The sequence below is a fragment of the Phycodurus eques genome, chromosome 14, assembly GCF_024500275.1.
Source record: "Phycodurus eques isolate BA_2022a chromosome 14, UOR_Pequ_1.1, whole genome shotgun sequence".
NCBI classification, from domain to species: Eukaryota; Metazoa; Chordata; class Actinopteri; order Syngnathiformes; family Syngnathidae; genus Phycodurus; species Phycodurus eques.
Window position 1 is genome coordinate 12,069,441 of NC_084538.1, and position 25,544 is coordinate 12,094,984.

Sequence of the window (25,544 nt, forward strand, 5' to 3'; positions counted from 1 at the left end):
GGGGAGCGCGGTGCTCGGTGCACTGTGCTGGAGGTTTCAGGTCCGCCGAACGCTGCATCGCCTCCTCAGCCAAGTGGAAGGACACGGCGTCGGACAATGGCGAGAGGGACCCGCGGTGCACTGCGTGCGATGCCCGAGGGGGAATGAAGACTTGACATTATTTGGCACCATGGCACGGATCCGCACTCTCGCGAAGGCGCACTTTGCAAAGATGACATAGCGCTCGAGATCATGGGACTCGTCCGGGAACCGAACTCTCTCACAGCGTGAATGAAAAGAGGAAAGGGATTTCTATTGGGTGCGCTTGTTTCGTTCTTCTATACCTGGGCGGCTGCGAGCAGAGTGAGTGTGTGAACTATGAATCTGGGCAAAGCGCTTCTGTTGCTCCTGCTCTCCAGTTGCGTGACAATGGTGCTGTCGCTCTCCACTTGCACCACCGTGGACATTGACCACATCAAGAAGAAGAGAGTGGAGGCGGTGCGCGGACAGATCCTCAGCAAACTCCGACTGACCAGTCCGCCCCAGACGACGGGTCCGAGCCAGGTACCGTTCCAGGTGCTGGCCCTCTACAACAGCACCAAGGAGCTGATCGAGGAGCTGGGGAGAGACCGGCAGCAGAGTTGTGGACAGGATAACACGGAGACCGAGTACTACGCTAAAGAGATTTACAAGTTCAACATGATCAATGGGCCGCCTGAACACAGTAAGTTCCGACGTATTTCTAACTTGAGAGGCCGGCAAAATTCCTGTTCGTTATTCTTATCCTTGTTACTCATCCACTGCACCAAACAATTGGAAGTGGGAATTGGCATACACGGTAGCTGAAAGTGATTCCAATTTGCACTTAAAGTGAATTTTCATGTGTCGAATGGATATTGGGCAGCACGGGGGTCTCAGTGCAGTGTTTCCCAAACTTGTTGAAGCCAAGTTACCCATTTTACCTTCAAAAAAGAAAAAAAAAAGTCTCCGAAAACATGCATGCTCGGTTCACTGTAGGTATGAGCATTATTGTTGATTTATTACAGGTAATGTCATTCTATGCTCGCGACATATAGAGCAATTAAATGCTCTTTCATCAGACCTGTGTAGCCATCAAGTACATACCTATATACAAAGTACTTTTTTTTTTTTTATTTTTTTTACTCTTCTTAAGTCAAATACTGTATGTGTCTTGGCTCAATAAACGTTGGGAAACACCGCTTATTGTATGTGCCCTGCGATTGACAATACAGGGTGTATCATGCCTCTCGCCCAAAGTCAGCTGGGATAACTTCCAACTCACCCACAACCCGAATGAGGACAAGTGCTATGGACAATGGATGGATGAATGGAGATCTATTAGAAAGTGGCAAAAGATTGAAAGGTGTGTAAGGAGTTAATTCAAACGTAAGAATGAGTTGGCATTCACTTAAGGCGAGAGGCGGGGCACACCCTGGACTGGTCGCCAGCCAATCGCAGGACTTTCTGAAGATACATGTTCTAAGTGGATAGTAGATTACAATGGTCCATAGGGGGGCTACCCAAACTAAGGGTCATTTTTCATTCCAGTATGTTACGATAGTAGTTCACTCGTCTGACTTGGGTGTCGGCAGGGTGAGTTCAGTTCCCACTCAGTGATGGCATCAATGTGAGTGTGAATGGTTGTTTGTCTCTATGTGTACACCGTGACTGACTGGTGACCAGTCCAGGACGTAGTCATCTTTTCCCACCGAAGGCTCCAGCACCCCTCGACCCCCGAACAGGATAAGCGCTATAAAAATGGATGTATGGATACATGTCCAGACATACATATTTTACCAAGTCTGGGACCTGAGAAGAAAGCACATTTCTTATTTGGGATTGGATGACAAAGTTGTCATTTTCCAAATGTGAAAATAAATAAATAAATCATTATTATCTGTCATACAACTTTATAGTCTTTTGCCATTTCAAGTCAGAGGATATCCATTCACCAAATAAAAATGTGGCCAGCATATGAATAATTGTGGGCTCAAGTGTATCTATTAAAATGTTGTCATCTGTTTGAGCAGTTTTTGCACGTGTGCAAAGGGGAGACCAAAGTAAACAGTCTAATTGGAATGAGCACCATTCCTCATACATACCTCACACCAAAGCTATGGGAACTCCAGCCTAATTCTGACACATTCCTAAAAGGGGGATGTGATGGAGGTTGGGGGGGCTTCTCAGCCAGTTAGCTTCTACTATCCATTGCCAACTCCAATACCTCATTTCCATTTTCAGGCTGCCAGTTTCCTAATATTTTTCATCCTCCTTTATAACTTTCTCACTCCTGTTAACCCGTTCATCTTGTAGTATGAAGCAGCTGTAGTTATCCCAGTGTTTTCATCCAGTTCCCTTGTTCATCCACACCGGTATTTCCTGTGTAAAAACGTGCTCCATTTATTGTTCCCGACAGTCAGTAATAGAAGTCCACTGTATGATCTTCCAGATGGAGTTTGTTTTTTAGAGTGGAAGGTGCTGTTTCCCAATTCAGTGCGGATCAACAGGTGTTTATGCTGGGCCGTGCACGACACTGAGCAGAGCCTCCTTGCCTTTGATTCTTGAATCGAATCCGTGTCACAGGTCCCACCAAATGATCCTGGCAATCTAAACGTACAGCTCTGAGGTACAAGGACAGCTCCCAAAGCAAACTAAGAAGCGGGCACGCCGAAGGCCAGTTCTCGTACTGGACGTGATAATGCAAGACATGAGCCTGACTTACTACTGGCACCCACTCAACAGCGTCTTCATGTGACATATAAAACCCCAAACTGTGCCAACATACATTAAGTAGCAATTTTCTTCTCTTTTCCATGATACAATTTTGAAGAAAGCAAGACATGTTTGGCCATTTAGGAACATAACGTTTGTCACCTTGATAATTCCGTTCATTTTCATTCCCACTGGATATAATGACTTTTACATTCGCTCTTTTTGGAAGGTGGGAGTATGTGGGAATATAGTCAAGTTTTTCACGCCCTGTTAAAAAGTTAAGCAGAACTTTTTCTCTCATTCTTCATGTAGTGTTTTTTTCCCTAGACAAGACTACCAATGTCAAATATTTGCTATTTACTAGCAAAAGCATTAAAAGTAATACGTAGATGTGACCAGATTGCCACCGACAAAAAAAAAAAAAAAAGCACAAGCGTCTTATTTGGATCTTTTCACAACGCCTTAATGCAAGTGCATCTGATTTTTTATTTTTTTTTTTACAACTGGAGGTTGTGTAACAGAGTGGATAATCACATCTGCACTGTCTTTTATTAGGTCAAGGCACTTCAGCAGCTGGCCTGCACCTGCAGCCTCGTGCTTCCTCTTTCCTTTGTTTACTCCTACAAAGCTCTGGAGAGAGTGACATCACAGACAATCCTCCAGGCGACAGGGGAAAAGAGAGGAGATTCCCAAGTTCCTTTTTTTAAAATCTGATATCAGACAGAAGAGAGGAGGGGGATCAGCATAAGTCTGTCCCTATGGCAGCCTTCATTGCTCATTTTAATTGAGAAACAACACAAAATTACGTTTGAAAGTGACAATTTCTCAATTAATCTATATTCACACATAAACAGAACCTCTACAGTTGATCAGAATCTGCTCCATGCCACTATGGGACTCATTCCAAAAATATTTTTTACATAGGCTTTAAAAAGTGAATCAATTAATTCCAGGCTACAACCATTTCCATCAGAACACCTTTTTAACTCTCTATGTCATGTTTTAAGTAACATGTTTAACACGCTTAACTCTCATACGTACACGTATACATGTATAATAAAACAAAAATAAAGTAAAACTACTCTCCCTTTGAGGATGCCTGGCATACAGTGTCCCAAAAGTCACTATACACTTCCATTTTTCTATTTACGTTTCAGGTGTCATTTGAACAGACTTCAGGCCATCACCATTTGACAGCTTAGTCTTTTGTAAGCATACGATTCCCTTGCTAATGTCTCGCCAATTGACATTTTAAGAACGTGGCAACATTTCTGCCGGGCAAGAAGTTTTTCTGTCACTGATTGCAGTTCATCAGCAGTTTGAGAAGCTTTATGACCGTTAGACTGCTCCAACGCATAGTACAATTTATGCTATCCATGGCAAGTTTCTTGCAACGTGATCTGTTCTTGACAAACCACGCAGTGGAAGGCCTGCTACTACCGCCACTGATGACAAACGCCTAGAGCAGGCATTTGCTCAAAGCTAGGTAAAATCTATCCAGAGGGGTGCCTGATTCGGTGCATGCTTCCGAGAGTGATAAAGCTTCCCCCATTCTGAATTCAGGTTGCTGAGCATCGTAATCTTCCGCTTGAAGTCTTTGAACAACCTGAAGTCAGTACGTGTAAAGCTTTATCACTCTCCAAAGCATCCACTGAATTGAGCTTTTGCTGATGCTGAGTTCCATAGCAGCCCTCTGGCTTGACTTTCCCTGGCTTTGCACTAACGTCTATTCTAAAAGTTCAGTGTTTTCATTAGCAGGGCTTCCACTCCCTGGTTTGTCAAGAACGGCTCCTGTTTCGAGAAACGTACCATGGATAACGTAAATTGCGTTGGAGGAGCATGATGGCCATAAAGCTTCTGCAGTCGGGGGACAGAAAAACTTCTTGCCAGTATGCAATTTTGCACCACTGCTCCACTGTTAACTGGCGAGCCATGAGCAAGTGAATGACTTGCTTACAAAAACTGCAAAGCCTAAGCTGTCAAATGCTGATGGCCTCACATTTGTCCAAATGATAGCTGCAACAAAATAGAATAAAGGAAGTCTGTCGTGACTATTGGGCCAACCTGTATATTGGAGAGGAAATCAATAGGAAGGTGTTTGCAGAGCAATACTGGCACATTGTGGCCTTTTAACAGTATTGCTGGAATCATAGTGTTATGTAGTTTATAAGTACAGTATATTCACATTACCGACTGCTTGGTCAAATTAATTTGTGAATATAATTGCCATTTAAGTAATTGTATTGCTTATATTACACAAAGCCGGACACTTCATTTCTGGTTCTACGTTACACTTTTCCTCTTTGCCACTATGCGTTTTCCTCCGTGGTACTGTCACATAAAGAAAAAGCTAAACAAGTGGAGTTGTATTTTAGATGCTCAGCGAACTGAAGTCTCAGAAGATTTGCTGATTTATCATGTTGAACTCCAAGTTTCGTTTGACTTTGGAAGCACATTTTCTCCAGAAATAGTTGGTTGAACTCCAAATTATAAAAATTTTAGGGCCTTCAACTTTGGCACTTTCACTATAAAAGTGGTTGATGCTTAATAGTTGCTTCACATAGTTTGCATCAGAGGTTTGCCTCAGCATGTGACTCATTCAAATATTGGGTCATAAAATTAGTAAATATACTTAATTTTAATTATGTAAGCTATCCTCTCCATTTGCCAACATGGAACAAATTACCTTTCAGACCCTTGGCAAAAATAAGCCATAATGTGAAATCCACCTAAAACTGTTGCAATGGGGAAAATGAGGTCATCCAAAAGGAAACCAAAGACTTGATTAGAATTTCAAATCTCCTTTTCAAAAAGGGGGGCTTTCCGCCTTCAGTGGGGGTTCGAGTGGGCGTGGTGTGCGGGGCAATGAGTGAGTGAAGCAAAGGGCTACTGAGGATTGCTCCTTGTAGATTGCGTGGAAACACCAGGCAGATATATGGCCTAGGATGAATGCTGAAAAGGTCAACTATAAATAGGATAACAATTGTGGAAATATCAGATAATGACTGGGAGGACGCAGAAGTAGGATTATGGTTCAAATGAAGTAATTGGAGAGGTTTGCATGATGACACAGATACACAGCTGCATTTATGAGTTTCCATTGTATGAAAACAGCTCAAGGAATCAGTGGGAATCAGCTGAGGGGGGGGGATAGCCTCACTAAGCTTCTAATAGAGTCGAAGCTGGGGGTAATAAATTAGCCAGAGCTTGGCTGTGAATGACTGTTTCCACTTGGCTCGTAAAATGTTTGCTATGTGCTTGTTTAGCTCCACGCTGCATGCGCTTGGCTCGTTAAAATAAACTATACGTTGATCTAATGAAAAGAAGGGTGAGCCTCGGGTGCAACAGGATGCCTTTCAGATACCAGCACAACGCGGCCATTTCTATCCTGCTAACTGTCGGCGTGCTACTTTATAGAACGTGCACGCGCCAGTTTGGTGTCTGACAAATTATAGTGCTTGCAGAGCATGTGCACTCACACGCGTTCTTGCTCACTCATTGTTGGGATATTGTCCTGTTCCAGCAGCTGGGCCATCTTATCCCTGAGCCCAAGTTCCTCTGCTTCTTGGAATATACAGTATTTGAACTTCTGTCTGAGTACCTGTTGAGCTCCGGGGTTGATGGGAGGGGCACGGTAATGTGGTTTTCATTCCAAGTCCAGCTATGCAAAGCATTAGGTGCATGTTATGTTGTCAATGGACCTAAAATTGACCTTTTAACATAGCACTTTGGTAGGAAGTAAAATGGGCTGAGTGGTGGACTCCCGAGTCAACACAGGCTCGAAATGTCAAAAGAAGAAATATAAAAGTAGTAATCCGAGTAGTACTGGTGGAGATCATTGGGGGAAAAAATGAATTTCAGAGTTTTAAGGGATGCCTTGTGATTGTTATCTGCCTACTTCTTTTGCTCAACTCTTCTCTACTACCTCATGGTACCCTTACATACCTATTTTAGAGTCCCTATACCACTTGGTACGGGTACAATAATCATTCTGTAGATTCTGTGGAATTGATTGTTCATTAATGAATGTCTTGAAACGTGTGAAGAGTAAATCACATGCACCACATGGGTGCGACCAACAGACGTGCTGTTAATTTGATCGTAACTAGTTTGCTGTCTAAAAAGGGCAAAATGTTATGATTGGTATTGGCAAGTTAGGCTACATCTGTGCACAAATATTCTGGGCAGCGTCAATCTGCTCAATACAACACAACACAGGAGACATTCAAAAAGAGATTTTCACCTCCCCTGTGACTGGCTGGTGACCAGTCCAAGATGTACCCCGACAATAGCTCCAAGTGCTATAAAAAAAACATGGATGGATGCATTTTTCCATCAGAGAAAAAAATAAAAAGCCATTTGATATTTCAACTAGCATTATGTGTAAATGCATAATGCCATAAACGAGCATGATATAACTTGTTCAACACAGTATCAAGTAGTTGTTTTGGCTGACTTGAGCTTGAAGTTTGGTTGCTCAAAAGGGTAAAAAAAAAAAAAAAAAAAAAAAAAAGCATCAATACCTGAGTGGTTGAAGTGATCGGTGATTCAAGGCCTGGGTGCTGACAACCCCCATAATATACGGCACTGGCTGAACGGAAGCCATACGGAACAAAAAAGGCCACATCTGAGAAAGTCTCTCTGAAAAGTTGTATAAATCATCACAAGATAAATATGTTCATCCCTGAAAGAATATCTGCGGAAAATAGCTTTTAATAATAATATACCCAATGAGGTAAGAAGTGAATTTATGTTTTAAAGCATTCTGCCAAGAGTAACATTTATTCATGGGAGTCCCACATAAAAAGATACAGTTGGGTCATGCTTTTTCCATTTTACCTGCAGATGACCTCACCTACTGCCCGAAGGGAATCACCTCCAAAGTGTTCCGCTTCAATGTCTCCACCATGGAGAAGAACTCCACCAACTTGTTCCGGGCCGAGTTTCGAGCCCTGCGGATCCCCAACGCCAGCGCCAAGAAAAACGAGCAAAGGATCGAGCTCTACCAGGTGTGTAGTGAACTCGCTAATGGCCACTTGCTCTCTCCCGCTCTCGCTCTTTCTGCCACAAGGGCCACCAGTACGAGACCGCGGGCCGGTGAGCGGGCGGTTCAAACATTTTTATTAGGATGTCCAACTCTCTCAGTGTCTTCTGCTCTGAAGTGCTGATCATTATTCCATGTGCTTGTGGGTCAAATTAGAGCACATTTGAGAGTCTGCCTGGCCATCTTTCAGATGGGTGAAATGACTAATCTGCTGTTGCTTTTTTCAAAATTATTACTAGAGCTGCACTCCATCCTTGTTTGATTGACTTAGGTCAAATCTTTATTAGCGTCGAAGATCTAAGATATAAAGTACAGTGTTGCCCTGCTATATCGCGTTCATCATTCACACCCTAGCTACATTGCTGACCTCGATTGTTTTTTGTTTTTTTCGTATGCATTGAACCCCCGCATAGTCGCATGGTATCGTCACGGTTCTTATTGAAGTTTTATATTTACTGTAACGTCTATGCTGATTTCTGTTAGCCCGTCTATGGTGTATCACATTCTACAATATGTTAGCATTTAGCTAGCTGACTTTTCTTAAAAGAAGTTATATGGTTTGGTAAAACATTTTGGTGTTTACATATACATACGATGTTTAATTCTCTTTTGTTTTATTTATTTTTATTGTAAATAAACTTGACGCAAGCACGCTTTACCTCTTATTTGCAGATCTGAGAGTGAGAATAGGCACAAGGGAATACTTTAAAAAGTGTATTTTAGTAAGTTTAAATATTTTAATAACTTTAAATGTGTTTAAAGCATGTGGGAGGAGTAAGACTATATATAGCATGGTTTCACTTTACTGTGGTTTTTTTTACGTATTGCAGGCGGGTCTGGTACGTATCCCCCGCGATAAACAGGGGTTCACTGTACACGTGTTTTTGTGGCATGTTTGTCAAGCGTCAAAGATTTTCCTCATTAATCTCCCGTGAGAGACTAGGAATAATGATCGGGTTCCTACGTTTCCTGCCGGGGAGACAAGGGTCTCCAGACTGCATCCCGCCTCCGAGGCAGCCTCTGGCCAGCTCTGAATGCAGACTGTCAGGCCGGCCGATTGTTTCCAGGGGCCCGCGAGGAGATAGAGACAGGGTCACTCGCCGGGGGAGTAAATGGAGCTTGTCACTCGTTCGCCCACGCACTCTTCACGCCAGAGCTGGTTGGCAGAAGCCCGATACTGGCAGCCCTCGGACCCTCATTCCCACAGGAAGTTAGATTAGATTCAGACATTGTTCAGAGACCTCGTTAGGCCTTGTGGTTCATACTAATGACCTCTAAGGTGAAACACAATCCGTTGCAGGATTCTGGTCGACCTGTGATCTGTTTGGATTGCAAAACAAATTTTTCCCATAGGAAGTAATGGAAATAGTTCCAGGGTTGAACTGCTAGCATGATAAATGTTGAATTAACCTGTGCAGGCAATGTTTTATACTTATATATACATTTTAAACATTCTTACCTATCATATGTGTTAAAAGATGTTAACCACAACGTTCAAAATCACAGCACTCACACTCTAACCCGCTTAATTTTGTCACACAAGTGTTAAAACAAGTTAACCATAAACACGACACAACGTGGATAACGGTAATAATGACTGAAGCTCGAGTCACTTTTGAATGTGAGTCTCCCACTTTGTGTGTAGTGAACCCTCGTTTATCATAGAGGATACGTTGCAGACCCACCCCCAATAGGTGAACTGTAGGCTTTTTTCCCCTTCAATTTTACCCCTCCCACATGCTTTGAAAACATTTCAAACAAACCCTTTTAACCCATCAACATATTTGAAAACAAACAAAAAAATACAGTAGGTATTCAAGTGTATGTTAGATACTTGCATGTCCCTTTAAGAGGTGGGGCCTGGTGGGGTGCCATGTGACATCATCGAGTCTGCATGCGAGTGTCTGGTAGAGAGTTGTGGATGGCAGCAGCTTCTGCGTGAGTGTGCTAGCTATACTTTAATAAACGGTTAAAGTGCATCTGTGACCGAGGCTGTCCTTTCCCACATGCAAGAGAGTGAGTAGACTGTAAAAATAGTCTAAAAGTCTTTAAAAAAAACAACAGGATGATTTTGCGGAGGAATATTACATTATTTTCCTTGTTTTCTCATGTTCTTCTTTTAGTAGCCCCACAATGGGGAAACACACCTTGTTGAGGCTGCTCCTTTTAGGAATAAGTTGAAACACAAAAAAAGTCCAACAAAAAGCAAAAAGTTCATCCTCGCTGAGTTCTTCTGATGTCTGGGGTTTTGTGCAAATACAGATGTGTAATTTTGGGGGTTGAATTCCAAATTGTACGACCACAGGCGCATTGGACTTTAGGGACATTGGAGTGAGCACTTTTCAGGTGACAAATCCAATTCCCTCTATTCTCTGGGTGGCTCTCCATCTCGAGCACGATGACCTGTTTCAGGGGCGAATGCGGTGGGTGCAGAGATAGATTCTGTTGTAGTACAACACTGCCTTGTGGACAGTGTGGCACTGCCTCTCATGTATGAGCTGCCGATGCGAAGGCCGGCCAGGTTCCCGTTGGCAAGTGGGTAACACGCAGGCATTAACTTGCAAAATGGGGATATCAACACAGCCAGTCACATTTTCCATGAAGAGTAGACATTTGGCCCAAGGCATCCTGGAGAGTCTGGCTCAGACAGACAGCTCTGCTTCTGTGTGTGTGTGTGTGTGTGTTAAAGAGAGCGAGTTTATGCAGCTGGGTCACATTTTCGTCCTTCCTTGCAGATCCTTCAGAAAGACGACCCCAAAGCCAAACAGCGCTACATCGGGGGCAAGAACGTCCTGACCAAGGGGATGTCCGAGTGGGTCTCGTTTGACGTTACAGAGACAGTGAGGGAGTGGCTCATGTACAGACGTGAGTGGGGGTGGGGCATGCCTAATTCTCTCATTCGCCACATTACATATGCGATTAGATTAGATTTAATTTTGTCATTATACGTCACAAGTACATGCAATGAAATGCTAACATGCTAACCACAAGTATGTCAATATGTCGTAACTAAATAGCATATATAGTATGTAGAGCGTGGTGTGGTGTCTAAATATACGGGTCATTTTCGTATAATTTGATTAATAACGTTAAAAATATTTTTTTCTAATTTAGCATTGTTTTGAATGCCACCTTGGTTTTTTTAGCATGTGTAAATGTCTCCCATTCTGAAACAGCCGAAGTCGTATTTTCAGAACGTTTTGATGATTTTATATTTTAGGCCATAATAATAAAGATGAGATAAATACACTAATTTCATCGCCATCCAATGCAAATGTAATCTGAACAACAATATTTCTTAAACCTGTATGGGAAAAATCCTAAACAATGATAACGATTAAAACTTTACGACAGCCTTCTTGATAGAACCCATTGACAAAGCAAATGGTGTTGCTTGTTGCATAACAGTGAAGACATAAACAGTTTCATTGAAATGGTGTGCACAATTTACATGCATTGCCCTTCAAACTACGGATACAATTGCATAAATGATCATCCCAACTACTCATTAAACCCATTTTACTCTTGTCTTTATACAATCACTATAACAGTTAAAGACATGCAATTCTTTCTGACACTTTCACAAATTCATAGATATTCATTCATACCTCAGTAATAACACCATCTATCTTGCTGTCTGCTATTGTGTGAATGCACAATGGCTGCCACATCCTGGCACTTCAGCTCACAGATCCCGCTGGTGTGTTGCAATAACATATTGAGGCTCTTTCCAGTGGTGTTAGCGGTAAAGACAGCTTGAGTGAAATAGAAGTATCTTCAGAAAATCATGAAATTTCATTTGGGACACATAACAGTAAAGACATTTAGCCATAAAGAGCGTATGAAAATATTACGTGAAGACTTTTTTTTTTTTCTTAGAAGATATGATTTCCTTTTGAATGACAACAACTGCCAATAATTCAAAGACTCATATCAGTGAAATTAATTGATTTTAAAAATGAAAATGAGCCATGTGTCAAGATGCATGTCTGTTTCTACAGGTATGTACAGGCTGTGACTATGATCATGAGCAATATAGTATGATAGCTATTCAGTATGATAACTTTACAGTATGTACAGTGTACTATGCAGTGTACTGTGAAAACTGCAATTACTAGTGAAGGGGAAAAAAGATTGATTCCATTGCACTTCTGTGAATGAGTTACAGTATATAGCAAATTGTGTTATGAATGAAGAGCAGTACAAATATATTGGTGCTAATTTATGCGGTTGTGCAAATATGCTGAAGTCCATGTTGTGTTTCTCCCGTTTCCCTCAGAGACCAATCTTGGTCTGGAGATCAGTGTGCACTGTCCATGTCACACCTTCAAGCCCAACGGGGACATTATTGAGAACGCTAACGAGGTGCTTGAGGTCAAGTTCAAAGGTAAGATTGTGGGCATACTTGTGGTTGGTTGGTGGAGCAGGCTTGATGTCTTTTGGTGTTGCAGTAAATCCATCCATCCATCTTTTTTTCTATACCGCTCATCCTCGTCATGAGGATTGTAGGTGAGCTGGAGCCTATCCCAGCTGACTTTCGTACACCCTGAACTGGTTACTCGTCAGTCACAGGACATATACAGTATAGATAACCAAACAAACATTCTAAATAAGGTTCTCACCTATTGACAATTTACAGGCTTCAAATAACCTAACATGCATGTTTGGGGAATGTGGGAGGGAGCCTGAGTACCCGCAGAAAACCCACTCAAGTGTGGGGAGATTCGAGATTCGAACCCCAAACCACAAACTTGTGAGGCAGATGTGCTAACCACTCTATCACTGTTCTGCTATGTCAGTCAATTAAAAAATAATAATAAACATGAATTGACTAAGGATATGCACTTGATTATGTGGCTTACAATTGTCTTTTTTTTCAAACAAAAGCAAAAATAATAATAATAATGTCAGCTTATGATTATGCTTTATGCAAATTCTTCCTCACTGAGTATCAATCTTGTCTCTTAAGTAAAAATGAAAGGAGACACATTTAGATAAGTTGTTTTACAATTTAAAACAGTTCTCAGGTGTGAAAATAGGTTCAAGAATTATACTTTACACACACTATTTCGTGTCTTACTGAAATTAAGTGAACCAGTCCATATCCTGCCCCATATACGGTTTGTGTTGACGGCGAATACGGATTTCGTCACCATAATGACTAGTTGGGTGGCTGCATTGAATCCAAACAAGCAGCAGAGAACTGCAAAGCACGGGCGAGCCCCTAAAAAGAGAGCATGGATTGTATTTTCCCTCGTGAAGGCAGGAAATCATCACCAAGCTGCTAATTTACACTCGTCAATTACACTGCGGGCCAAACACAAATATGCCCCCCACCCCCGCCACATTGACAACTTCACCAAATAAGGGCCGTTTTTTAAAAAATGCTAACGTTGACTAATGCTAATCTGTGCATCAAATGGCATGGCTATAGACGAACACATTTATTTCACACTGGATGGGTGGGACCGGCACGGTGGACGACTGGTTAGCACATCTGCCTCACAGTTATGGGGACCGGGGTTAAAATCCCAGCCCCGCTTGTGTGGAGTTTGCATGTTTTCCCCGTGCCTGGGTGGGTTTTCTCCGGGCACTCCGGTTTCCTCCCACATCCCCAAAACATGCATGGTAGGTTGATTGAAAACTCTAAATTGCACGTAAGTGTGAATGTGAGTGCGAATGTTTGTTTGTTTCTATGTGCCCTGTGATTGGCTGGCGACCGGTTCAGGGTGTACCCCGCCTCCCACCCCAAGATAGCTGGGATAGGCTCCAGCACGCCTGCGACCCTAGTGAGGAGAAGCGGTAAAGTAAATGGATGGATGGATGGATGGATGGATGGGTGGGCAGACACTATTATTTGTAAAGATTAAAAGGTCATTTTTCCATCGGTCTCCTTTGAGTAACTTCAAAGGGAAACAAAAATAAAAAATACACTGATCACCCTCAAAATAAAATCTTGTCATATCTTGAACAAGAACACCTTTTGGAAAAACGTAACATTTTATTTTGACATCAGTATTGGCGATCGCTCCTGACGTTAATGGAAAAAGTTGCCAAAGGGCCAAAGAGCTGCTCTAGATTTTGTTTTCCCTTGTGCCATGCACAAGTCCCCCACATGTTGTCAATATTAGAAATGTTTTAAAAAAAATCTACTTTTCGACCTCATCTAGGTAACTGACAAATTTTTTTATTTCCAACTGTCCTCAGTTGCACCTAATGATAAACATCCAGATACTGTATTAATACTGAATTTCAACTGAGTGTAAGTCCACATATTTTTGTACCATTTACAGCAGGGTCCACCAAGCATGTACTGTACATCGAATATTTGTTACATTAATTTTATGACAAATACCATTAGAAATAAGAATTATTTTATTATTGAATTTGTTTTAGGCAGCACAGTTCTGAGTTTCCTATGTGGGGTAGCCATGTTCTCCCCATGCTCCAGGTACTTCCTCCCACATCCCCAAAACAGGCATGTTAGGTTAATACAACACTTTCAATTGCTCATAGGTGGGAATATTTGATAGGTGTGAATATTTGATGGTTTATATGCATGTGCCCTGTGATTGGCTAGTGACCAGTCCAGGGTGTGCTGTAGAAAATGGATGGAGGGATGAAGTATTTTCCTTTCACTTATTATTTTTTTCTTCTTAACCTCATCTACAAATGACCCGTCCCATAAAAATCTGTTTGCCCACCTCTGATTTTCAGTGAACAAAAACTCCTCTAAGTTAGTTTCCTCGAGTGTTATAGAGATTTATTCCTGCTATAAACAGAGAAAATACACTCACTTTACGAGATAACATAGCAGATGGTTTAATTTGTCTAAAGATCCAGTGTTTGTTGACCTTTTTCATCTACTAGTGATGAGCAAGATTATTTGTTTTGCTATTCGTTGGTAGTTTCTGTGTGATTGGGGGGGAAAAAGGGCCTCTGTGGTGAGCCTCAGTTAAGTGTCACATATATAAGCAAAGTGGAACCATGTGCGTTCCTTAACAAAGGGCAGTAGATTGAAAACATTATACGAAAATGAAATTCTACTCCAAGTTCTTGTTTCACTGCTCTTGTGTTCATTCATAGACGAATGAATGTTTGAATACTCATCATTACAGAGTCTTTGATAAAGATAATGGCTCTCCCTCCTGCAAGGAAGGCAGGCCGAGATCATGGGAATGACATCGATCTGGTATCTCACTTAGTACGAGGGGCCCCCGGGTCCTGGGAACGCTCCGGAACGGGCTTGGCCACAAAGATTGTGCTGCCATGGCGCTCAGATGTTTGGCCCGAAATAAAGCGAGGCCAACATATCCACCAGCAGCATCTCTCTCCTGAGATATGTGCTGCTTTAGCCATCAGGTGTAAAGCGGACGAGCAGACGGTGGAAAGAAGGAAGTCGGAGAGCGACTGCTATTGAAGAAGGATGAAAAGTAAAGCCTCGTCTGGACATAACCCGCCCGTGAAAGCAGACAGCAGCAGTTGATTATGAGCGTCATTAGTGGTGGCTGGAGCACCTTTTTCTTTTGTGTGACCGTCTCACTCCCTCCCGCAGGTATGGAGCCAGACTTTGACGACCTGAGCCGCACCAAGAAACCAAGGGAGCAGCTGTACCCCCATCTCATCCTCATGATGCTACCCCCTCACAGGCTGGACACGCACTCCTCATCCCGCAGGCGCAAGAGGGCACTTGACACCAATTACTGCTTCAAGTAAGCCACGTTTGCTCGCAACGGTCAATGTGTTTGCTATGTGAGGGCCAAATTGGGGGAATTGAGTGCAGAATATTTAGAGCAGTGGTTCTCAAACTGGGGATCCCCTCACATAAATTATGTCGTATCATTAAAAAAAAAAAAAATGTATACCTTATATGGGGGACTGACAGGCCAAAATTAAAATTAAAACCTCTGATATGTTTGTTCTGTAATCAGACATCCCTGCATGAATAAAGTTTTTTTTCCCTCATTTTTTAAAAGGTGTATTACCGGAGAAAATAAGTCCTGTTTTTAAATGAAAACAAAAGGCGGACCTTCCGATTAAGTAAAGTTGTATTTTTGAAATTCAAGTAAGTCGGGGTTCTTCTCCTAAATTGACTTAAATGTCATAATAAATGTGCAATGCCTTCATCTTGGAAAAATATGACTTTATTCTAAGATAACAAAATGTCTTTGTATATTGTAATAATTTTCTTTCTCTAAAATCAATTGTAACACTACAACTTCTTTTTACGAAAATGTTTCATTCCTATGGCATTCGGGGTACATGTGTTAGTCATGTTCAATTGCTGTCAGAATTATGAGGGGGTCCTTTAAAAGGTTTCTCCCCTGTAAGGGATCCCTGGGCCAAAATTGCTGTCACCCCGGGACCCTCATTTTCCTATTGTCACTAATCCGTGACTTACTTTTATAGAAGCCAAGTACAATAAAGAAAATATATTGTTCAAAAATTGCCTTTGAAAACATACCTGTATGTATTTCATATTTTAAAACGGTACTACATATGGTTACATGTCCAAAGTGCATTTCAGATCATCTTAAGAAATTGAGGGTGTACATTACAACTGCATGTACAAAACTACACAATATGAACACACAATTGCATATCTTGGCACTGACCAGTTACGAATCACAGCTTTAGAGGGCAGGGAACCATGGGCCACATTTATGAACTGTCCACTTTTCCATGTTTTAAGAAGAATGTGGCATTCACCAGCAGAGGTTTTCTTGACACAAGTCACAACTGAGCAGAATAAAATGTTTGTGATTCCAATGTTGTAAAAGACGATATGATGATTTCAAATACCAAGATATATTCATCAGAATGACTCTTAGATTAGAATCCGTTTTTTTTCCATCCATTTTCTATTGAATTTTCAATAGTCACGGGTGAGCAGGAGCTTTTCCCAGCTGACTTTGGGTGAGAGGCAGGGTACACCCTGTACTGGTCGCAGGCACATACAGCGGCTGAAATAAGTATTTAACACGTCACCATTTTTCTCATTAAATATATTTCCAAAGGTGCGATTGACATGAATATTTCTCCAGATGTTGGGAACAGCCCAAGTAATCCATATACAGTATACAAAAGAAATAAAGTTGTGTGTAATAATGTGAAATGACACAGGGAAAAAGTATTGAACACGGCAACTGGTATTTATTTAATACTTAGTACATACGCCTTTGTTTGCAATGAGAGCTTCAAGACGCCTCCTGTAGGGAGAAACTAGTCGCATGCATTGCTCTGGTGTGATTTTTGGCCCATTCCTCCACACAAGCAGTCTTCAAACCTTGAAGGTTCCATGGGCTTCTTTTATGGACCTTGAATTTAAGTTCTTTCCATATATTTTCGATTGGATTCAAGTCAGGTGATTGGCTGGGCCATTCTAGCAGCTTTTTTTTTTTTTTTATTTCTTTGAAACCAATTGAGAGTTTCCTTGGCAGTGTGTTTTGGATCTTTATCCCGCGGAAATGTCCACCCTTGTTTCATTTTCATCATCCTCGTAGATGGCAGCAGATTTTTGTCAAGAATATCTCTGTAGATTTGCCCATTCATGCTTCCTTCAATAATGTGAAGTTTGCCAGTGCCATTTGCTGGAAAGCAGCCCCACACTATCATGTTCCCACCTCTGAACTTCACTGTTGGTATGGTGTTTTTCGGCTGATGTGCAGTGCCGTTTCTCCTCCAAACGTGGTGTGCATCATGGCATCCAAACAGTTAAATTTCGCTCTCATCCGACAAGACTATATTCTCCCAGTTTTGAACTGGTTTGTCCAAATGTTGTTCACCAAACATTAAACGAGCTTTGACATGCATTTTTTTCAGAAATGGGGTCTTGCGTGGTGAGCGTGCGTACAGGCCATGGCAGCGGAGTGCATTACTCACATGTTTTCCTTGTGACAACAGTACCTGCTAATTCCAGGTCTTTTTGAAGCTTTCCACAGGTGGTCTTTGCCTCTTGAAAAACTCTTCTGATTATTCTTTGCAGTCCTCTGTCATAAATCTTTCAAGGAGGAAATGATCGAGGCAAATTTATGTTGGTATGATTGGCTTTCCACTTACGTATTATGGCCTCAACCGCGCTCACTGGAACGTTCAGAAGTTTAGATATGCACGTATAACCAATGCCATCGTTTTGTTTTGCAACAATTAGTTTGCGGTAGTCTTGAGACAGCTCTCTGCTCTGATCCATCATGCGATGTATCTTGACTCACACCTTGGCAATGAGACCTTTGTGTAGGCTATCAATTAGGACTGAACCAGCTAATATTCATTTGCACTGACAAGGGGCTGGATTGCAGTTTGATTATTGATAGATTTTAGGTGTTGTCTTAGCTTTCCATGCCTTTTTGCACCTCCCTTTCTTCATGTGTTCAATACTTTTTCCGAGTGTCATTTCACATTATTACACACCATTTAATTTCTGATCTTATTCGTTCTACTTTCATTGTATGTATGGATTATTTCGGTTGTTCCCAACATTGGGTGAAATTTTCAGGTCAATTGCACCTTTGGAAGTATATTTAGTGGGAAAATGGTGACGTGTTAAATACTTATTTCAGCCGCTGTATGAGTAATTCTGGGCTTAACTGTATAATGAAAGAAAATTATATTGTACTTACATGATTTCTGGCGGCACGGTGGACGACTGGATAGCACATCTGCCTCACAGTTCTGAGGACCAGGGTTAAAATCCCGGCCCTGCCTGTGTGGAGTTTGCATGTTCTCCCCGTGCCTGGGTGGGTTTTCTCCAGGGCACTCCGGTTTCCTCCCACATCCCAAAAACATGCATGGTAGGTTAATTGATAACTCTAAATTGCCCGTAGGTGTGAATGTGAGTGCAAATGGTTGTTTGTTTATATGTGCCCTGGGATTGGCTGGCAACTAGTTCAGGGTAGACCCCACCTCCTGCCCGATGATAGCTGGGATAGGCTCCAGCACGCCCGCGACCCTAGTGAGGAGAGGTGGCTCAGAAAATGGATGGATGGAAGGTTGATTGAAGACTCTAAATTGCCCGTAGGTGTGAATGTGATACGAATGGTTGTTTGTTTATGTGTGCCCTGCGATTGGCTGGCGACCAGTTCACGGTGTACCCAGCCTCACCCCCGAAGATAGCTGGGATAGGCTCCAGCACGCCCGCGACCGTAGTTAGGCGTTGAAGAAAATGGGTGGATTAAATGATTTCTTGGTCTCAGATAGTATGGTCTTAGAGACAACACTAACAATATGTTTCTGGGGGTTAGACAGACAAGAAGCTGTGATGCAACAGTGACGGAGTCGGCGCAAGCTCTACTGGACAAAGCACATCAATGACATAATTTTGAGCCATTATTCACATAATTGTCTCCTTTTTATGAAAAGCTGCATGTGTCTTATCGCGAGCGACAAGCCAACATGCGGGATGGCAGGCAGGAAGATCTTGCGTGTTAATCAGCGAGACGTGATGATGACATGATACAAGTCGGGATTTGTCCCTGCAGCTACTAGAAAATGCTCGCCACTCTCACATGCCAAGCATCTCCTCGCCTCCCATATCCTCTTTCGGGCTGACAGACACCTGGGCTCACTGGGAAGGGAAAATAAGGGCACACCTAAGAGTGGAATTTGTGAACTTTTCTCATCTGTGGCAGCAAGGCCACAGGGAGGAAATAGTTGTTACATTGCCGTGTTATAAAGAGTGCTAATCTCTCCTTCCCTCCTTGTCTGCAGCAATTACGAGGAGAACTGCTGTGTGCGACCACTTTATATTAATTTCCGCCAAGACTTGGGCTGGAGGTGGATCCATCAGCCTGAGGGCTACTACGCCAATTTCTGCTCTGGTCCATGTCCTTACCTACGCAGTGCTGACACCACACACAGCACGGTGAGACAAAAAGCACCACAAACTCGGGGCTGTAACAGGGGCCATTTCATTTTAAGTCCCAGTTTCAAAAAGTTATTAATTTAAAAATTTAGGCATTCATAGTAAAGGCAATCCTAATTGACAGAGAAAATGGTGGAGGCCCATTGGAATACACTTCTTTTTTTAACAGGAAAGACAAAAGTTAATACCAGTAAAGAAATAAACAGCTTCATAAAAATTGTGTGAATTGCACAATTTACATGTTCCCCTTCATACTCCACAGATACAATTGCATAAATGATACTAACTACTCATTACACTCTTGTTTTTATACAATCGCATTAACAGTAAAGACATGCAGAAGGGTGACTGGTTAGAGCGTCTGCCTCACCGTTCTGAGGACCGGGGTTCAATCCCCGGCCCCGCCTTTGTGGAGTTTGCATGTTCTCCCCGTGCCTGGGACTGACATATTTCTGGGTCACATATACAAAAAAAAAATAGTTAAAAGTGCCTACGTGGCAGCCATGTTGAATGTAGAGCATTGACATGTGACGATGCACGCGGAGAGGGAGGGAGGGAGAGAGAGAGAGAGGCATGGCGGCATTGTTAACTTAGAGGAATACAAAACACAAGTCTCTGGTGTCTGGAACATGCTATTTCTGGTACAGTAACAATTTTTGTCAAGCCGTTCGCCTTTGGCAGCAGATTTGGAATGAGGAAGTATACTAATTCCTCGCGGCTCATGAAAATGACTCTCCTACGATGAGTACTGTACCTCAACAACGTTACCATGACCACGCACACTGGTGTGTTAAGTTTGGTTAAAATGTGAGACTTTCAAACATTTGTAAGCTTTTTTTAACATTTATTTACAATAAATTTGTGCTGTACTTGGCATTTTAGGCCCCGAAAAACCCTACAAAACAATATTTAGTACTGTGGGTGCATTCGGCCTAAAAAAAAAAGTTCTTCAATGTAAAGGACAATTGGCTATTTATACATTAAGAATACAGTTTTACTGCCGTGTTAACCGCGCAATGCATTGCGGGTTAATTATTCATACCGAAGTGTGCGGTCATAAATCGTCATACAATAAGGACTGACTCACTGAAGGACTTACAATCCATCCATCCATTTCCTTTACCGCTGATCCTCACTAGGGTCGGGGGCGGAGCCTGTCCCAGCTATCTTGGGGCGGGAGGCAGGGTACACCCTGAACCGGTCGCCAGTCAACATAGAAACAAACATGGGGAGAACATGCAAACTCCACACAGGCGGTCCCCAGAACTGTGAAGCAGATGTGCTAACTAGTTGTCCACCGTTCCGGCAGGACTTATAATACTTATCCTAAATAATATTTACACTAAAAAGTGAGAACTTTCAACATCGTCTGTCGTCTGGACTGAGCTGGTTTAACACGCTGCACGGCTGACGTCACGTAAGTAAGTGCCTCCCCCCCCCCCCCAACCCCCATCAATCACCATAGTTAATGAGTTGCGTAATCTTGTCACTTTTTCTTGCTCTTCGCATCTAAATTACTATGGTGGGAGCAATGGTGTGTGTGTATATACATGCCTCCAATATCAAACCGCCACTCACTTTCACATTTACCTACACGCACGCACAAAAGCACGCACGCACACAGTTGCGTTCATGGACCACAATCGGCATCCATCTATCAGTTAAGAGTCTTTTTAGAAGTGTACTGCGAATAGCGTGCTTGTTTATGTTTAGGTACTTACTGTACTTACTTACTGTACTTACTGTACTGTGTTACTGATTTTAATGTGGCTTCAACTTCACTAATATTGAAGTTATTGGTTCATGTTGATGACATCATTCTGTAACTTGTGTTGTGTACATGACCAAGTAATGGGTACGGTTAAATTAATGCTTTTTCTGTACTGTGGATAAGTGATATTACTGCTACTTGGCAGCTGCTAAAAGTAAGTAAGTTTTTTCTAACTTAGTTACATTTGAAATCAAGTCATCAGTAAAGTAACTAAGTTACTTCTAAGCTCAAGTAATCAGTAAAGTAACTCAGTCACTTTTTCAATGTAACTGTGGCAAGTGACAACATTGCGAAAGTCTTGAAGCTGATGTTCTTCTCCCTGCCCCGTTCTCTCCACTTAAAGCTGCTGAGCCTCTACAACACCTTGAACCCAGAGGCGTCCGCCTCACCCTGCTGTGTCCCCCAGGACCTGGAGCCCCTCACCATCCTCTACTACGTGGGCCGCTCGCCTAAAGTGGAGCAGCTGTCCAACATGGTGGTCAAGTCCTGCAAGTGTAGCTAAGAGCCTTCAGGGACCTTAGAGACACCTTCCTGCACTACTCAGGAGCGTTCCAGGGGGGTTTGGGGAGGGTCCGCTGCCCCTGTTCTTCAGACTTGTCCTAGCTCCATCTCACTATTGAAAGCCCAACAGACATTGGCAGCATCTGGTCCAGTTTGACTGATGTGGTTGCGCTCTCAAACCCAACAGACCTCTTGATGATCATCGGCCTTGTTGTTTTTTTACCATCTCTTATGTTTTACTTAATATTCCAGCATTTTTTGAACAGCCCGTACCTCAGTGTATTCTCATCCTGTTTTTATCTAAAGAGGAACGGAACAAAAATTGTCTTGGAATGACCACTGCATTCTTAAGGACAAGAGAGGGTGGAAAGAAAAAAAAAAAACACCAGAGAAGGGAGACTGAACTCAGCATGACAGGACACATAGGACACGTTTGGATGTCCGAGCTGGAAAGCGATGCTGTGCTACACTGTGTATTTAGGATTAAATGCCGTTAAATAAAAATGATTTTAGGAAAAAAATTTAAAAATGCTGGAAACCAACCTAGTCAAAGTCGTATTTCAATGGTGATGTTAATACCTCTCTATTGCAACAGGATGGTGATCCAGGGATTAGTTCATCTGAAACTGAAGCCTTTCTTTTGTATGTGAGCCAGGGATGAGCGTTTGGCTACATTTCCTTCATGGACTGTGGGGGGAAATAAATGACCAATTCATCGATTATTTGGGATGGGAGAATCTCTCCTTGGATGCTCTGAACTCCTGCTTCCATGCCAGTGTTGTATTGGGCATAGCGCAGGTCTGTGCGGAAATAGACCTTAGCCTGCATCATTTTGTTCTTTACATCACAAACTAGTCAAGACTGGATCAACAGCGCCTCTGCTGGTTCCAGCCAAGTAGTGTTCTCTATTTTGCCTCATTTGCTTCAAGGTGTGACTAATCAACAATCAAGTACAACCAACCAATCAATCAAAATCCTAATGATTGATTATTATGCCCATCCCTAATGAGAGCATGGATGTCAAGTGAACAATTTCCTTGACCGCAAACTGTAAATGATTTTCTTCTTACTTTTGGAAACACCTTTTTCTTTCATTAAAATGACAGTTGGGTTGAGCTGTTCAGTATTAGGAATGTTGTGTTGTTTTTGTTGATGACTAATTTTAGAGCACTTTAATTTAAAGGGTATGATAAAGTCAAGCGAGGCGACCACACCAAAGAGGTCATCAGATTCCATTTTATTGACTGAATGTTGAGTGTAGGTTTGGATATGATCGGCATGTCTGTCTCACGTTGCTATGAACAGCATCATGGATTCCAAAAAACAGCTACCATTTCCATGCATGAGTGTTGTAAACAGTCAGGAATTGAACGCATTGTCGTGTAAACTACACTGCATTAGAACATTGGATTCTTGTACTAAAGCATGTTGCTGAGTAAAAAAAACAAAAAACAAAAAAAACACGTTTGACATGACAACCAATGAAAATCCCGAAATTTAATACGACAATCTGCGCAAACTAAACACCTTAATCAACAACATATGAGAATGACATGCTTGAAATTCAAGTATTTCAGTTAAAGTGATCACAAACATACATTATGCTCAATGTAAAGATATACAGCAGAATGGTTTTATTAATAGGACGCCCTGAGTGACCTCTTTATATATCTATGAGAATGCTGGTCTGCATGGACACCATTAACTTAATCAAGGTTCTTCTTTTGTGCTACAGAAACAGCCCAAAAAGGCCTACTTACGTACAGTGTAATAACAACAATTTACTCATGTTATTAAAGTAGGTCTATCCATAAAAACATAAACATGTCAGTTTAATCAAAGGTTGCTATAATTAAACAAACCTTCGACCAGTGAGGATTTAGTAACTGTTTGTTTTCATCCTGGACTAGAAGTCAGTCTCTAATGCCAGGAACTTGTTTGCGTGCTTACCATTCACGGGATGTCTCTGGTTGGTGGCGGTGGTGGTGGCAGGGGTGGGTTCATGTGAATAGCTTGCATACTAAATACCAGCGGGGCATCTGTTGAAAGCTATCTGCCTGTGAAATCTTTCCGTGGCATCGGTAGCGCGGAGAGAATGAGGGAGGGAAACTGTTGGCGCGGAGACCGTGCGAAGGCTGGAAAAGGCCATCTGATATTGGGCTGTGCGACCAAATCCCAACCTGCGTCAAAGCTGGGAATTCCGTGCCTGGCACGCGATCTCCTGCCATGTCTGTGGCAGTATGACGGACAAATTCATAAGAGCCTGGCACACTTTCGGCTGTTGTTCTTTCCCAGAATACACCAGGGTACCTGGGTGTATGCGTAAGTTACATGCAGAGACACCTGTCAGGCCAGCACAGTGGCAGGACGCGCCTCTGGTCACGCTGGTGTCATCTGGCCTCCCGGGCCTGCAGCAGTTTGCGGTACGCAGAAAGACCTGCATAGGAAAGCAACAGAAATTTCAGTTAACTTTTCCCTCCGAATTCCCTCAGAAATTGTGTAAGAGAGCCTGTAACCAAGTTGAAATGCCATCATAGCATTAGCGTCCAACCAATTAATCGGCCAGAACATTTAACCTAGCATTAGGGTACAAACCAATTAATTGGCCAGACGATTTAATCGGCTGATATGTCCTTTTTCAAATCAGCAAAAACTGGATGTTTTTATTCCTTTTTTATATAACTCTTATGATTTAACACCTTACAAAGATAATTACATTCAGATATTAAAAACATTGGCAAAAAATTCAGCTGATTTTTGCTGATTTGAAAGTCCAAGAGTACTCATGAGTTCATACTGGTATCGGTCTGAAATAAAGTGGTATTGAACAGCCTTACAAAAAAAGTCTAATGACTATGGTGATGATTATGTCAGCCAGCAAAACGGTGGTTAGCTGTTTGCATGTCTGCCTCACAGTTCTGAGCTTGCATGTTCTCTCTGTGCTTCCCTGGGTTTTCTCGAAGTACTCTGGCTACCTCCCAGATTCACAAGGAGCTGCTGCAGGCCACAACTCACATCCCTAGGCCACGCACCTTAAACGCACAAATCCAACACACAAAAACTACAGTAAAGCCATTTTATTTTAGATTCCATTAAAGTGGTGTATTTTCTTTTTTCTTTTATTAAAAACGTAACAAAAACTGGTGGAGGTTTTCAGGGAACTGGAATGGATTAATGGAACTCCATTTAAATGTGCAAATTGATTTGATATATGAGTACTAAATTTAATTACATGCTTGGTCACAGAAAAAATTTAACTTGTAAGTCAAGGTACCCTGTTCCTGCTGACCTCAGGGGACCCTCAGGGATTTGTCCTCAGTCCCCTACTCTATTCCCTTTTTAGACATGACTGCCTCTCCCATTGACCCCAAACACACCATTGTTATTCTATTCTATTTTCTAAGGTCCCCTGTCAGTCGAGGGCCCTTAGAAATCGACTCATCACTTTTCTCCCCCTTATGGCGCCCCTGCCTGTGGAGTTAATGCAGCTTTCATGATGATGATGATGGATTAAAGAGAGCCCAACAAGGGAGGGATACCACTGAGATGCTTCCTTTAGATGTGCTCACCGCTTGGCGCCCCATCCTATCACCTGGCATGCTGCCAGACATCCAGTAGAAAAGGCATTCCGAGTACAGTTTGAGCTGCCGTGTGCA

General features: G+C 42.3%; 2 protein-coding genes across 7 annotated transcripts in view; one reads left to right on the plus strand and one right to left on the minus strand.

Moving 5' to 3' along the window:
• The first annotated feature begins 10 nt into the window (after positions 1–10).
• On the plus strand, positions 11–23,021 carry tgfb3 (transforming growth factor, beta 3). Its single transcript, XM_061696995.1, has 7 exons — positions 11–703; positions 7,558–7,721; positions 10,492–10,621; positions 12,036–12,143; positions 15,312–15,468; positions 19,463–19,616; positions 21,731–23,021. Exons 1-7 carry the CDS (start codon positions 358–360, stop codon positions 21,887–21,889), a joined length of 1,218 nt encoding a protein of 405 aa, XP_061552979.1. The 5' UTR covers positions 11–357; the 3' UTR covers positions 21,890–23,021.
• A 94-nt stretch (positions 23,022–23,115) lies between these two features.
• ttll5 (tubulin tyrosine ligase-like family, member 5) overlaps positions 23,116–25,544 on the minus strand; it is a 57,933-nt gene continuing 55,504 nt past the window's right edge. For all 6 annotated transcript variants that reach the window (XM_061696989.1, XM_061696994.1, XM_061696988.1 and 3 more), the window contains one exon: positions 23,116–24,325. In XM_061696989.1, the coding sequence (XP_061552973.1) occupies positions 24,279–24,325 (47 nt within the window). In that variant the 3' untranslated portion in view covers positions 23,116–24,278. The remainder of the gene's footprint in view (positions 24,326–25,544) is intronic.

What these genes read in the sequence shown, in the direction of transcription:
- tgfb3 (XM_061696995.1), top strand. Translation starts at nt 358, where the DNA reads ATGAATCTGGGCAAAGCGCTTCTGTTGCTCCTGCTCTCCAGTTGCGTG. An exon ending in GCTTGAGGTCAAGTTCAAAG is followed by an intron (nt 12,144 to 15,311) that starts GTAAGATTGTGG and finishes TCCCTCCCGCAG; the next exon opens with GTATGGAGCCAGACTTTGAC. An exon ending in GACACCAATTACTGCTTCAA is followed by an intron (nt 15,469 to 19,462) that starts GTAAGCCACGTT and finishes CCTTGTCTGCAG; the next exon opens with CAATTACGAGGAGAACTGCT.